This window comes from Chelmon rostratus, chromosome 3, assembly GCF_017976325.1.
Source record: "Chelmon rostratus isolate fCheRos1 chromosome 3, fCheRos1.pri, whole genome shotgun sequence".
NCBI classification, from domain to species: Eukaryota; Metazoa; Chordata; class Actinopteri; order Chaetodontiformes; family Chaetodontidae; genus Chelmon; species Chelmon rostratus.
In genome coordinates this window covers 27,908,369-27,922,587 of record NC_055660.1, presented here as the reverse complement: position 1 = coordinate 27,922,587, position 14,219 = coordinate 27,908,369, and the positions used below count along the sequence as shown (strand labels likewise).

The following is a 14,219-nucleotide window of genomic DNA, read 5'->3' as shown; positions in this document are numbered from 1 at the left end:
AAACAATGTGAACAAGAATGCAAAGTATTTCAGTTCTCAAAACAAGGCAGCAGTGAATAGGGCAACCTTGATTTTCTCAAAGCTTAGTGGCCTGTGAAGCGTCCATAATGCAACTTACGGTATGGTGACATAAGTCATTTCAACTATAGCCTGACATTATTACTTTACAAAGAAGTATAAAAAAAGCTTAAATGTAAGCTGTGGAGCACCTGCACTAACATGACACTTTTTTGATGTAGGCCAGCTTTTTGCATCTAACGTTACACAACTCAAGAGTAAGCAGGCTATATTATTTTTTTGACAAGTCTTATGATGGTGCACATTAAGATAAAGCCATGAAGATATAATGTGAAATCCCATTTAGCTGCGCTGTTATAATACCTTCTCCTTTTCTCTGAATGGAATGACTGTTCTGGAGAAGAAAGATGTTTCTGCTGTCATATCAGTAAGTCAGAGCTGCAGCAGTGACAGATGAGGGCGATGAGCATCCGCATCGAGGCAAGGAACAGCTGTAATGAGGAGAGGGTGGGGGTGCAATTCTGGAAGATTCTGCAGGAATCTTGTGAGTGGACCCCATTTCATTCGTTTATTGTGGGGGACTGTTTCTTTGAGCTAGCTGGTTAGCCTTCCCTGTCAAACCCACAACGTACACACTGTGGTTGGGACTGAGGGTTTTAGGGTGAGTTTTCGGGCCAATACTTAGTATAGGTGCCTGCTTGTCACCATCAGAATCTATGGGGATATTTATATCTATAGGTGTGTTGGTTTGTCTTGACGTTGCATGCTAATAACATCTCACATATGTATTTCTTTCATTTAGCTTGTAGCTAAGATACGTAACCAGCTAGTCCTCAGCCTGCTGGTTATTCAGACCATATAAGTTAACGTTAATTACCCAGCTAACCACACAGCGCTAGTATCTTCTATCCAAACAGTATAACATTTAGACCACGCACGTTTACCAACGGACTGTTTATTGTTGGCGTTTGCCGTAGACTTGCTAACCTAGCTAAAAAGAACAAATTTCTGTAGCTGCACCACGTTAGCATGCTAACGTTAGCTTGCTAGCTAATTACAGCTCCTTCCCGAAGAGATGTAGCGTTAGCGCTAGCGCTTAGATGACCGATGAAATCCAGTTACAGCGTAAACTACCAGCGCTATTTCACTTGTTATCCTATCCAAAATATCCACGACTCCTTTGTCATTTAATGCGACCTTAAGCGAATGAACGCTGTGATTGATGCCGAGTCTGTTGCTAACATGAAATGCTTTTTAATCTAACAATCTTCAATTGACTGTCATTGTTGAGTCAGATTAAGCTAACTTCGAGGTAATGTCGATGCTAGCCAGCGTTAGCCAGCCCTGTTGTCTCCCAGTCGTCATCGGCACCTCTTTGTTTTGTGCAATGGATAACAGTAAACCATCGTGTCATCACAATTAACCTCATCGATACAATATAAAATGTTGTCCCACTCTAAATGTGTTTATTGCAGAGCCAATGGATTGACACCTAACTGTTCCTGACTGCAAAGATGTCAAGTAAGAAACTGGGAGTGTTTCAGCCAGTTGAGATGTTAAGCTCTTCGTAGACGATGATATGAAAATGCAAATTCAAATACACTTCCATAAATACATGTGAACTGATATCACCATAACACTGCAGTATCAAACGATTATTAATGGTTAACAGAATTCTGTTGATATTGGTCCAGTTGTGTTATAAATGGGTTTTATTTCATGTAATAAAAAACATTGTTACTAACCATCACTAGCAAGTAGTTAGGGTTTGCTAACCTGGAGGATTTGAAATTGTCTGCTGTTTCACTGGACTGATGCTAGTGTTTGATTTGGACCTTTTCTTTCACAACAGAGAGACCTTCCTATGCGCCCCCCCCTCCCCCTGCCCCTACAACTGTAAGTATCCCTAACTTGGTGTAGCACCGAATGTTGGCTAAGTATCCAAGTTTAAACTGATGTTGCTGCTTGGAGACTTAATTTTGGTACAGTTTGTACTTCAAAATCAAAATATATTCTCTTATTTATTTATTTATTTTTTTGTTGAAGCCACAACACCTGTTTGTAACACAGGATGTGCCTATACACCACGGCTTCTGAAAAGGCTTCAGATTTGCATTTTCCCAGCTTATTATTTATTTGCACCCACCTTTTGTGTCATTTCTCATTCGTATTTCTGTCTCATTTGTTTCCATCAGCAAATGCCCAACACTACCGGGTTTGTGGGGTACAACCCATACAGCCACCTTGCCTACAACAACTACAGACTGGGAGGGAGCCAAAGCAGCAACAGTCGGGTAACGGTATGAATATTAACACAAAGTCAACAAGGTGACTGAAAATGTCAGGCGGTTCCAAGTGGAGAAATTAAAATCTGTAACAGATAACTTTGGCTTAGTCAAAGGATGACACTGCAGAAGCCTCTGCAAGCATCAATAGCATTGGAGCTTTTCACAAGCTCGACCTTTGCTTTGTTCAGAGCAAATGAGATTAGATGTATTTTTGCATTTTCTGCAAGAGCAGATGCTGCAGAGTTGTCAGTATGAGAAGCTTAACTCATTCCATTACTGAGACTGAATCTGAAATGTGTCATACCAAACTCCCTGTGCTGCCTCCATCACAGTGCAGACTGGCTCAAAGTCCATCTGTGTGTATTCAAATACCACCTGCCTTTCAAAGTCTGCATTTCTTACAGCCATGTTAAGTAACCCATGCCATCAGTGTTGCCATGGCATTACAGACTCGCAGCTCGGCATGGCTCTGGCTGCTGAGCAGTAATTTAGTCGCTGCATGCAAGCTGTGGTTGGCTGACTCTGATAATGGCATTATGGGCAAATCTCAGTTTAAGTGAGATTTTTGTATTTTTTTTTCACAGTCAGCGCTATTCCATTGTACTCTGTGGGGTTCCTGACTTGCGTATGGCCTCAAACTGACATTAATTAAATCATGTTAATTGAAGTGACACAAAATTACTTTGATGCATATTGTATTTGATTCTAAGTCTCATTTTTTGATAGTTTTACATCAAATTGCATAACTATGCATCTGCATGTAGTTTACAAGATGTACTCAGCCTAGCTTAGTGAGAGTGTTTGAATGGTTGCCTTAAGATGACTCTTCTTTCTTTCCCAGAACTCCTCTGGAATAAATATCCCAAAGCCACCCAAGCCACCCGATAAGCCGTTGATGCCATATATGAGATATAGTCGTAAGGTAAGTGCACAGTATTTAATTGCTACCTTTTGCATCATCATGTGCTCTGTTGGAAGACAGGGATGCTTTGCTTTTAAGATATTCTATCAGCTCAGAGTAAGTAAGATGTACATTTTGTTTCAGACACTAATAGTTGCTTATCGAGGTAGGTGTGAAGCCAAATTAAGCCAGGGCTTAGCTAGGATTGTCTTCACCATGCAGTGGGATTTATCAATTTGGAGATGGAGCTTAAAGCACACGGCCTCCTCTGGTTTGTGACCTCTCTGCAAAGAGATAACCACTTATAGCCCCTCCAACCCAACCCAACCCCACACCCATGTCTGGTTCTCATCACCAGGTTTGGGATCAAGTAAAAGCCTCCAATCCTGATCTGAAGCTATGGGAAATTGGGAAGATAATCGGTGGCATGTGGAGGGACCTCACTGATGAGGAGAAACAGGATTATTTGAATGACTACGAAGCAGAGAAGGTTGGTTGTTTTACAAGGGGTGTTTATGGGGTTGTTCTGATGGGTGACCAGTAGATGTGTCTCCAACAGTTGTGGGTCCCTCCAGTCATCATTTCTTCCTTCCTAGCAGTCCTGAGTAAACCTCTTTCCTTATCTTGTCATAGTTGATTGAAACCAGGGTCCACATGTTGTGTCTCTTTGCCTTCTCTGTTTCCTCGTCATTCCTGTCATCTTTTTCACCGTAGATTGAGTATAATGAGAGCATGAAGGCCTATCACAATTCGCCAGCCTACCTGGCCTACGTCAATGCAAAAAGCCGGGCTGAGGCAGCTCTGGAAGAAGAGAGCCGCCAGAGACAGTCTAGGCTGGACAAGGGCGAGCCTTACATGAGTATTCAGCCAGCGGAGGATCCAGATGGTAAGGCCACTCAGCTAAATGCTTTGTCTCCCAAGGTTTAGAGCACTGTGACAGAGCTGTAATTACTGTAGCACGACCACACAGAGTTGCCAGTCCGCACACCCAGAGACTGTTATCTTTTCCCCTCCTCCTACACTGCTACAACCATCCACATGTTTGGTAATGCTACCTTTGAAATGCCATTTCTGCTTTTAAGCTGCAAAATGGAACAAAATTTGTCATTGTTTTGCACAACTGTTTACATTTTGTAGGTATTCTTGCCATTGGTTTAGACATAATTGCAAAATTTACATTCTTTTCGCTGTTGTTTTAAAGACTGACGCACACACATGTTAGACACACAAGCCAGAAGAAGACTTTTGAGTTACACCCACCTCAAGGAAATGATGCTTGTCTGGGGTCTGGCTGGGTTACAGTAGAAGATAATGATGTACAGGAAAACTACAGATAAAACCAATTGCTATTTAGAAACACCCCAGACCATAAAAATGTCAGAGCTGGTATCCCAGTGGGTTATGTTCTCAACAGTCTGCACGTACTACGTCAATGATTAAATAAGATTTAGCTCTCCGGGTGGCTACATATTCAGAGATTTTGCTTTAGTAATAAAGTCTTTCAGAAATTTGACTCTAAGCTGTTGGCATGTCTCCGTTTCTCCTGTTCTGTTCTTAATAGCATCTAAACAGATGGCAGAGATCAAGTGCCTGCTAGAGGCATACAGTCAAAAGCAAATAATGGATTTATCATGCTCTGGTTTAAAAGGCATTTGTGAGAAATCTGTATGGTCATGATTTACAGCCTTAAAATTAACCAGCAAAACTAAATTAACTATATTTGTTCAAAGTTTGTCATGCGTGTAATGTAATCAGGACATTGTTATGCATTCAGGAGGTGTCTTGGTTTTGCTTGAATTCTATCAGAAAGAATAATGTGAGACAGTAATCTGCAGAGGCGTAGTGTTGTGCTAAAAGGAAAAGTTGACATTCCACACATTAGTGAGAAAGAATTCCACTGAATTTGTGAACATACGGGAAGTGTAATTCTCACACACTAACTTCAGAATGTATTACCTCCTTGGACTGTTTCCTGTTGTGGTGTCAGACATGTGAGCACCTTTGAAACTTTAAACATGGCAGATGATTCATTTCTGCTCTCTGGAAAGCTTCATTGGTGCACACATGGGTGCGTTACAGCCACAAATTCAGGTGATATCCACCGTGAGCTCATGTTGCATCAGACCGAGGTTTAGCAAAGATTTGCCACAACAAAGCCAAAGCGGAGCGACACGTTTATAATGGAGTGTGACAGTGTGAGCAAATGGAAATATAAAAGGGGAAGCAATTGGTAAATAAATATGCAGACTTCTTCTAGCTACTGTAAATGTATTTAAAACTGTAACTGTGTATTTGTGAATCCAGCTGTATATTTAAGTTATTACCGGTAATTTAACAGATATTGTAAAATGCAATATATAAATGCATTAGCTTTACTCATTTGGTCTGGTATTAATCACTTCTGTAAACGTCCGCAGTACTTGCAGTCAATGAGTTACTTTGCAATCATTTTGACATGATCTTGTAGATCTTTATGTCATATTTATTGGATCTGTTTCCACACCAACATGCTCTATGCAAATGAATTGTGTTGCACTTTTGTTGAAAGCACAAATGTACTTTTTGTGTTTGTGTTTTGAGGAAAAGAAGGACATGTTTTGTATTCAGTGTTGTCCTGGATTGGCTCTTGAATTCTATTGAAAATCTTTTCACTGACCTGAGGATAGCTGTATATAGATACTGTTCTCTTCACACATCCAAACAAAGCCTGAGCCATGGAGAATGGGAGAGAATGGTCAGCGCACCAAAATGATGGCTCTCAAACTCAGGAGGGTCGAAAGCTGTAATCACTCTCAAAGATGCTTCTGAAAGTACTGTAGTTCTGAATTTTAGTCTGAATGCATTTGAAAAATAAGTAAAATAAAAAACCCATTTGAATCCATCGGGACTTATTTTTTTAGTGTGGAAAAAGTAAGTAGAGAAGATTATTGTCTTAAGGCACTGTAGATTAACTGTATTTGGATTTTACTTTCCTGCACTATCATCCTGTATTTAAATGGCCAAGGAGTATACATTTAAGACAAAGAAGAACATTTGCTGACGATTGAAAATTGCAGACTACATCTGTCCACATACAGTGGGCTATAATTAACTGCTTGTCCCATTCACCTAACAATAACGGTTCTGCTTTACATAAGGATGTATTTTGACATAATGGCCTATACTTAACTCTAACTCTGTATAAATATTGAGCAATATCCTCCTTATGTTTATAGTGTCTTGATAGAGCAGTATTTGCATCATTTTGTTTTGTATCATTTTCCTGAAGCCTCTCATACTCTGTGATGGTAACTGTAACATCTCTACTCCTTGCCTTTTGACAGGTGTGTAAAAATATATTTCCTAAGACAATCGTAATAACTCAGATGTTGTTCATGTCTTCAGATTACGACGACGGGTTTTCTATAAAGCACTCAGCTGCATCTCGTTTCCAACGCAACCACCGTCTGATCAGCGAGATCCTCAGTGAGAGCGTAGTCCCAGATGTGCGGTCTGTTGTGACCACTGCACGCATGCAGGTCCTCAAACGTCAGGTCCAGTCTTTAATGGTTCACCAGGTATGATCAAATTGTGGTCTTGTAACGGTCACATAATGGAGGCAAACAGCAGACCCCTTTGTTTTGTCGGTTAATAGTGTAACTACTGTGGTGCCTGTGTGTCTTGTGTCACAGAGAAAGTTGGAGGCAGAGTTGCTTCAGATTGAAGACCGCCACCAGGATAAGAAAAGAAAATTCATCGAAGCCACAGAGTCATTCACAAATGAGCTGAAAAGGGTATGGCATCTTTTACATGGAACTTGGTCATCACTTACTCGCACGCAAGCTTCATTTTGCATGTTTGATTATACAGTGTGCAGCTCTGGTTGTGTGCCAGTCTATGCCTGCTTTACAGCCACCAGCTGCTGCTAACTCCATCCACATGTTCTGGCAATTATAAAGCTGTCATCATTTACAATTTGTAGCCCCCACAATTGTTCTGAAATGGGATGCAGCACTGTGCAATTGAATGCACTGTCTGCTATTCACAAGAGGTGGCGCCATTTATCCTGTTACAGGGTCAGGGTTAGCTTCTATACAGCACTGATTGAGAAGGAGCATTTTCAAGACTGAACATGTGCTGAAACATTGTTGTCGATAAGAACAGAACTATGTGCTCATTCAGTGGCATTATTTAGGTCCATTAAAGTTAAAGAAAAAAAAAAAAACAATTCTAGTGGGCAGGTACAGCATGATCAGGAGTACAGCAATTGTTTTCACCTTTCTATATTAAATCCCCCATTGCTGTACTTTTAAGCTGTGCTGTATGAAGGTGGAAGTGGACATGGAGAAGATTTCTGCAGAGATTGCTGCAGCAGAAGAGGCAGCCCGCAAACGGATGGCAGAGCGAGAAAAGGATGCAGGAGACCGAGGTGCACGAGAGGCCCCCACCTGTGTCTTAGCAGAAGAAGAAAAACACATTTGTGCAACGCACGGCAGCAAGTCCCAGCAAAATTCTCTCAGTGAAAGTAACAACAAGGAAGGGGAGGACACAGAATCCAACACCACAGACACACCAGGTGCGCCACACTGGCCTTTTTTTGGGCTGTCTGGCTCTACTGTAGGGCTTCATGTTTTTTAATATCATGCCTTTTTTAACTTTTGTAACTCAGGGAAGTCAAAGGCCTCAGAGGAGCTTGACACTCATCCAGGCAGTGAGGAGGGGGTGTCAGAGGACAAGGAGAGTGTCCCAGAGGGAGCCATGGAGGAGGGAACCAGCGACAGCAACACAGGCTCAGAGACCACCTCTGCTCAAACAGAAGATGCTCTGACTAGTGAGCCATCAGAGGGGCCCAGCAAAGCAAGAGCAGCCCACTGAGTCCAGCACCTGAGTGTCTGTGGACTGTAAGGCTGTCATTTCATCTGCTGGCCTCTGATATGATCCTCTGATTACATACATATTGCACCGTATCATCTCAGTTTGTCAAAGCATATGAAGAGCGTGCATTGGCTCAGTGTTTAACAAAGCTGAGGCAAAGATGATGTTTTAGATGAGTTTGAAAACCCCAAGGCTCACAGACGTGTGCTGAATACAAAAAAAAGAAAAATGTAAAGCACTTCAAGCCAACAAAGCATTGGTCCTGTCTAAAAACAGCCCATGCGAAAGCGCTATATTTCCTCCACAGGCCTCATTGCTATTTGGAAGAACCCATACATGCCCTCTTCAGCACATATTGATACATATCTCTAGCACTATGTCTGGCATAGGTCAGACCAGACTGTGGCAAATTAAGACTGGCTATATGAAAAAAGCTGTCACATGAAACAAACATTGTTCAGTGTTATATTTAACGTTGTCCTTTGTATTGTAGTGTCATTGTTGATTTTATTGTTATTTTTGCATGTTGCAATTTTTAAAAATAAGTTGGCATACTTGTGAAGAGTGGAGCTGGGTGACTATCTCCTTGGCAGGAGAATATTTGTTTACTCTCTGTATCAGTATTACAGTGACAGTATTGTCTCAGGAGTTTGTAGTCATTAGTAGTAGTTATTTTTGTTATTTATTATATGCATTTTTATTATACTTGCGTATTGGTTGTTCTGGGCCTGGCCCAGTCCATCCATAAGTATATCACATGATCATCAATGCTGTACAATGCTGAACTACCAGTGTTCTCAAGTTTGCTAGCTGTCAATCAAATCAAAAGCAGTACGCTTAGAACATTTCTGTGTTATGATCAATATTGCAATTTTCAGCAGAAAACTTTTAAATGTACCGTAATTGTGTACACAGTGTAACGAGGTTTGCTTAAACATGGATTTTCATGTCGTAAAACAGCTTGAATAGCAGTCATAAACATGCAGTCTTAAAATGAATTTCCTTTTGCATATTTATACCAATAAACTTTTCTACCCTGAACAAGTGCTCACTTTTAGTATAAATAACTATACTTTAACATGTATGGTATTAATGTGGTTTTGAAACTTTGTTTGATAACGTTACTTTGCCATAAGCAGTCATGGTGCATAAATGATCAAAACAAGTCTGTGTAAAGGTAAGCAGAGGCTTGTATCAAACACTTGTTGGTGCATACAGTGTGCTTGTAAGTAGCATGTTTGTCCTTTACACAGTACAGGTAAGGGAAGTGGGTAAGATGAGAGGGAATTGTTCTCATTTCCTGTTTTCAGTGCAGAACGAGTAGTCTTCCTGAAGGTTCAGTTGTGCGCGTGTCAAAATTCAGTATTACTGCCCAAAGAAATGATTCACACATGACAGAAGATTTAAGATTTATGTGCGATTGCCATAGTGTCAGTCTCTTGTGAGATGGTGTAATGATTAGATTTGGCACTGCTTTAAGTGTGAAAGACATTTCCTGCACTGCAACTTGTCACGCTTTGTACCGTGAGGTTAATACTACCTCAAGTGAAAGCTGGAAACCACAACCACAGAGATACAGGTGTGCGGACCTTCTGAGTTAGTCGGCAAAAGGGTAGTTTGCAAGGCCTCATCTGCTATGCAAGAGGAAAGACAGTCTGATGAACTGGGATAATGATTATAAATTAAATTATATATTGATGCATATTCACCAACAGTACTTTCAACTATTGCATACCATACATGGCATTCAAGTCTTTATATATGTGGTGTTGCTGGGCACTGTCAGGTAAGTATCTACGGACAGCAGTGTGTGGCTTTGAACAGAAGATTCAGATTTTCTCCAGAAGAACTAATTTACATATGATTCATATGATGCCTCATACCTCAGCCTCTACTTCTTCTCAGGTAGTCAGTGCCTTTCATGAAAACAAGAGTTGTGGCTGATCATGTTAAATAACTGAAGACTGATCAAACGCAACAAAGTACACGTGCAAAAGAACTGCTCTGTATTATGCATATATTTCTTTGTCTTTGAGAATATGTTTTACCAAAATGTGGCAAAGGAGACATTTTTTGTAATCTCGGTATATTTGTACATAACTCTGCCCCTCAGACCACAGACAGATAATAAAGGGTCTTGAGGCTATCAACTACAGGAAGCAGTTATCTTTATCTCATGAGTCACAGTGATCAGCCTCCATTCTTTTATGTCAAAGTGCCCTGATAGTTATATACAGTATAATAGACACCACTGAAGGTTGAACTAATCTAATAATCTAATCTACATATTCTAATTAATGATACATTGCAGTACCAATAACAGAAAAGAAAAATTGCTCATTTTTTGTCAGTCTGTGGTATTCTCTGACGGTTCTCTCATGATTCGTGAGGGCTTTGGAGAAAAAAGTCTCACAGAAAGGAAGTTTTTTTTTTCACTTCAACAAGGGGAAACCACCATCGAACACAGACATTGAACTCCTTTATGTTCACAGGCTTTACCTGCAGCATACTACTCTCGGTCGACATGACTGCACCCAGTGGTGAGTACCTTATCAGAGTTGAACTAAGATAGTTAGAAGGATGTTCTATGAGCTATGGTGAATGATGCATGTAATTAAGACAAAAAATTATGCTGTTTAAAAAGATAATCTCAAATGATAATTTAAAGTTCATCAGTAATGTCAAAAGTAAATGTGAAAAAAGTAGCTATTACAAATTAATCAGTGACAAATATTGTGTCTATTGTGTCTGGGAGTGATAACATGTATGTGTACAGTATGTAACCTTTTCAATCAACTACATTTAGCATGATCATCCATGTGCTAACCAAGAGCAGTGTCAATTCTGCAACTGTTTCAGCATCTGTAGCAAAGAGCAGATTGCCCTGCACATAACGTGGCACTGCAGACATGTTTTGTGAGGGTGACTTCATGTATCTATTGAGTTATATAGAGTTACAACTGTCCATACAGCTACTTGTAGTCAATCATCATGTTTCAGGTAGCCCATATCTGCCAACCGCGGTTACCACTATATAGTAAAACTTGCTTCATATTAGTATTGCAATAAACAATTACTTGCAAATGTAGTTTTCAAACAGATTTCTGTCTTATGTCATTTGCTAAACAGCAACTAGTGACAATTTTTCTGTGAGAACCCACATAGTTTTTTCAATATCAAGTTATTTGATAAATGATGCTGTCTGTATTGAAGTTTAACGAATCACATATACAGAATGACTGGATACTATAGGACTAATGACTACTAGTAAGCGCTGTTAAAAAAAATACAGAATTGTCTTTTTTTGATTTTTTTGAGTTGATTTAAAACAACATTACCACTGGCTGCACAGGAAACCCCTTACTTCAAAAAAAATAAGAAAGACAGTGTCACCACTAACATTCAAATCAGAAAATATGACCTGTAGATCAGCATTTGAAGGGGAACTCCATCAATTTCAGTTTGCTAATAATGAGAAGGACTGCTGGGCCTATGAAAACACTTGTAGGATGACTTCTGTGGCTCTGGCTGCTTTCTGAAGTAAAAATTACCCCCTAACACCATTAGGGGATATGGGAGTTCAACCCATACTAGGGAGTAAAATTCAGGATATTTTTTGGCCTTTTGCTGCTTCACTTTTGACCATGCTTTATGAAATCTGTCTCAAGTCCCTTAATTTGGGATTGTAGAACTAAACCGTAGAACCCCATTAACTGGTCATTCTATTATTCTAAAATTAGACATAATGATTGTTGACAAAGCACAATGCTTAAGGATATTGTCAGTCATACTTTATAAATGTGCTTGGTGTTCTAAAAATTCACTCCATTTGTTTTTCAGATCTCCGAAAGCTTCTTCCAGCTGTGCTGATATGGTTAATGAATTTTAAGGTAAGAAAAACAAAAGTGCAGCCCTCCTTATTACAGTTGTAAACATGAAAGATAACACAATGCTAACAAATGTTGTAGCAAATTAACCGCAACCTCCCCCTCACGAGCATCATTTCCTTGAAGGAAGTGGTTGGTAAAGGTGTACCAATAACAAAATTTGTGTGTGTGTGTGTGTGTGTGTGTGTGTGTGTGTGTGTGTGGGGTGGGGGGTGGGGGTATCATTGAACCTTGCTTTACTTTACGTGTTACTTGCTTTTATTTGATAGTTTAATCTGTCTTTGATTACAGTCTTGCTCGTGTCAGCATGGAGACAATACAACCACCATGACCTACCCATATGATGAGCTATCCAGTATTGATTATGATGACTTTCCTGTGCTGTGTGTGAAACAGTCCAACCACCGGTTCCGTCTCTGGTTCATATCTACTTTCTACTCAATCATCTGCTTTCTGGGACTGGCAGGGAACATACTGGTCATCCTCACCTTCTTCTACTTCAAGCGCCTCAAGACCATGACAGATGTGTACCTGCTCAACCTGTCCTTTGCAGACCTGCTCTTTGCTCTGACGCTCCCCTTTTGGGCAGCAAACTCCATGGCAGAATGGGTGCTGGGCCTGGTGGTGTGCAGGGCCATGCACACTATTTACAAGGTCAGCTTCTACAGCAGCATGTTCCTTCTCTCTTTCATCAGCGTGGACCGCTACTTTGCCATCGCCAAGGCCGTCTCTGCTCACCGGCACCGCACCCAAGCAATATTTCTCAGTAAGGTGTCATCAGCTGCCATCTGGGTGATGGCGGTAATCTTCTCCATACCAGAAATGAGGTACACCACTATCAATAACAACACCTGCACCCCTTACTCGAGCAATTCCGACCCTCTCCGTGTCAGCATCCAGGCCAGCCAGATTGTTCTGGCTTTTGCCCTGCCACTCCTGGTCATGGGCTTCTGTTACAGCAGCATTGTCCATACGTAAATGGACGGAATAAGGCCATCAAGGTGATCCTTGCAGTAGTTGCCGTCTTCCTGCTCAGCCAAGTGCCTTATAACCTGGTCCTATTTTGGAACACAGTTGTCGCATCAAGAGGAGGAACCAAGGACTGCAACTATGACAACAGACTCCTCTACGCCACTGATGTCACCCAATGTGTGGCATTCCTGAGGTGCTGCCTGAACCCCTTCGTCTATGCCTTTATCGGTGTGAAGTTTCGTCATGACCTCCTGAAGCTACTGAAAGACTTGGGTTGCATGAGCCAGGAGAGGTTCTTCAGGTATACCTGTGGCAGGCGGCGGAGCTCCGGGGCCACAGACACTGAGACCACTACCACGTTCTCTCCTTAAAGCTGTTTCAGTATGGACTATTCACACCTGCAGGCCACACAGTTGACTGAGCATAGGATCAGTGTCTCAAACAAAACAAAAAGGATATTTTACATGTGCATATCAGAAGTTATCACATGCTGTAAATGACAATTATGGGGGGGTTGCTGTTTTTTGTTGTTTTAGTCTCTTTGATAGTGTTTATTCTCGTCAGTTCATGTCAAACTAGGCTTTGTTTTACCTACAGTGCTTTTACTCAATCATTTGATGCACCAAATAATGTACATGAAACAAACTTAACAATCCACATTCCTATACTGTTTTTATTTGCTCTTCTCTGTATTGTAAGATATTTGCAATATTGTGTAATAATTAAAAGAGATTGAATTCACTGAAACAAGTGTTCTAATTACATCAGCATTTTTGAAATGGTGCATAAACAGAATTAATGTGGATTAAACACATGTAAACACACTAAAATTCCAATAGCGGTAAGAATGGCTGACATGTCTTATAAGAATTTTAACATTAAATCTCAAATTTGACTGAAAACATTAAGTGCGGACCAGGGGAATTATGAAATTGTTGTAGTTTTATTTAGTATACGGTACAATGCAATAGAGGCAAGAGGAGAAAGTCCAGATTCTGGCAACTGCAGGTTGAATATGATTTTCATACATCTTAGAACAATTACTGACCAAATATGCTTGCCAAAGGTCAGTTGGGGATTAAAATACCCTTTGTGTCATAGAGGCAACCTACCTGGCAACCAGCCAGGTGACGGTCTACATCACTTTTGTTAAGATTGACTGAAGAAGGGTTTTATTCTTTCAGAAGCTGATTGACCCTGACCTGGTTTGGGTCAGTCCTTCTTGAGCAGAATTGAGTCTTTGCAAGAGTCAATTTTGAAAAGAGCTGCTCTCAGTCGCAGGTCGTTGCTTTGCAGCCC

At 40.6% G+C, this 14,219-nt stretch overlaps 2 protein-coding genes across 6 annotated transcripts; both read left to right on the top strand.

The window, feature by feature from the left end:
* The first annotated feature begins 409 nt into the window (after nt 1–409).
* Nucleotides 410–9,095, top strand: LOC121627806 (SWI/SNF-related matrix-associated actin-dependent regulator of chromatin subfamily E member 1-like). Of its 5 annotated transcripts, none has more exons than XM_041932982.1 (11): nt 411–562; nt 1,494–1,539; nt 1,871–1,914; nt 2,214–2,312; nt 3,148–3,228; nt 3,566–3,697; nt 3,922–4,093; nt 6,592–6,764; nt 6,879–6,980; nt 7,501–7,762; nt 7,856–9,095. In XM_041932982.1, the coding sequence occupies exons 2-11, from the start codon at nt 1,533–1,535 to the stop codon at nt 8,059–8,061; spliced, it is 1,278 nt and encodes a 425-aa protein (XP_041788916.1). In that variant the 5' UTR covers nt 411–562; nt 1,494–1,532; the 3' UTR covers nt 8,062–9,095. The 5 variants fall into 5 exon arrangements, with proteins under 5 accessions (XP_041788917.1, XP_041788916.1, XP_041788913.1 ...); XM_041932979.1 differs by having other exon boundaries at nt 412–562; nt 2,214–2,318; XM_041932980.1 differs by lacking the exon at nt 411–562 and adding an exon at nt 619–679 and having other exon boundaries at nt 2,214–2,318.
* Nucleotides 9,096–10,493: 1,398 nt separating this feature from the next.
* Nucleotides 10,494–13,662, top strand: ccr7 (chemokine (C-C motif) receptor 7). Its single transcript, XM_041932985.1, is given in 4 exon segments — nt 10,494–10,601; nt 11,902–11,951; nt 12,240–12,927; nt 12,930–13,662. Coding segments are annotated over 4 exon segments (1,158 nt in total). The 5' UTR covers nt 10,494–10,543; the 3' UTR covers nt 13,292–13,662.
* The last annotated feature ends 557 nt before the right edge of the window (nt 13,663–14,219 follow it).

Coding starts and splice junctions, on each gene's coding strand:
- LOC121627806 (XM_041932979.1), top strand. Junction 6,765..6,878: donor AGTCTTTAATGGTTCACCAG/GTATGATCAAAT, acceptor CTTGTGTCACAG/AGAAAGTTGGAGGCAGAGTT. Junction 7,763..7,855: donor CAACACCACAGACACACCAG/GTGCGCCACACT, acceptor TTTGTAACTCAG/GGAAGTCAAAGGCCTCAGAG.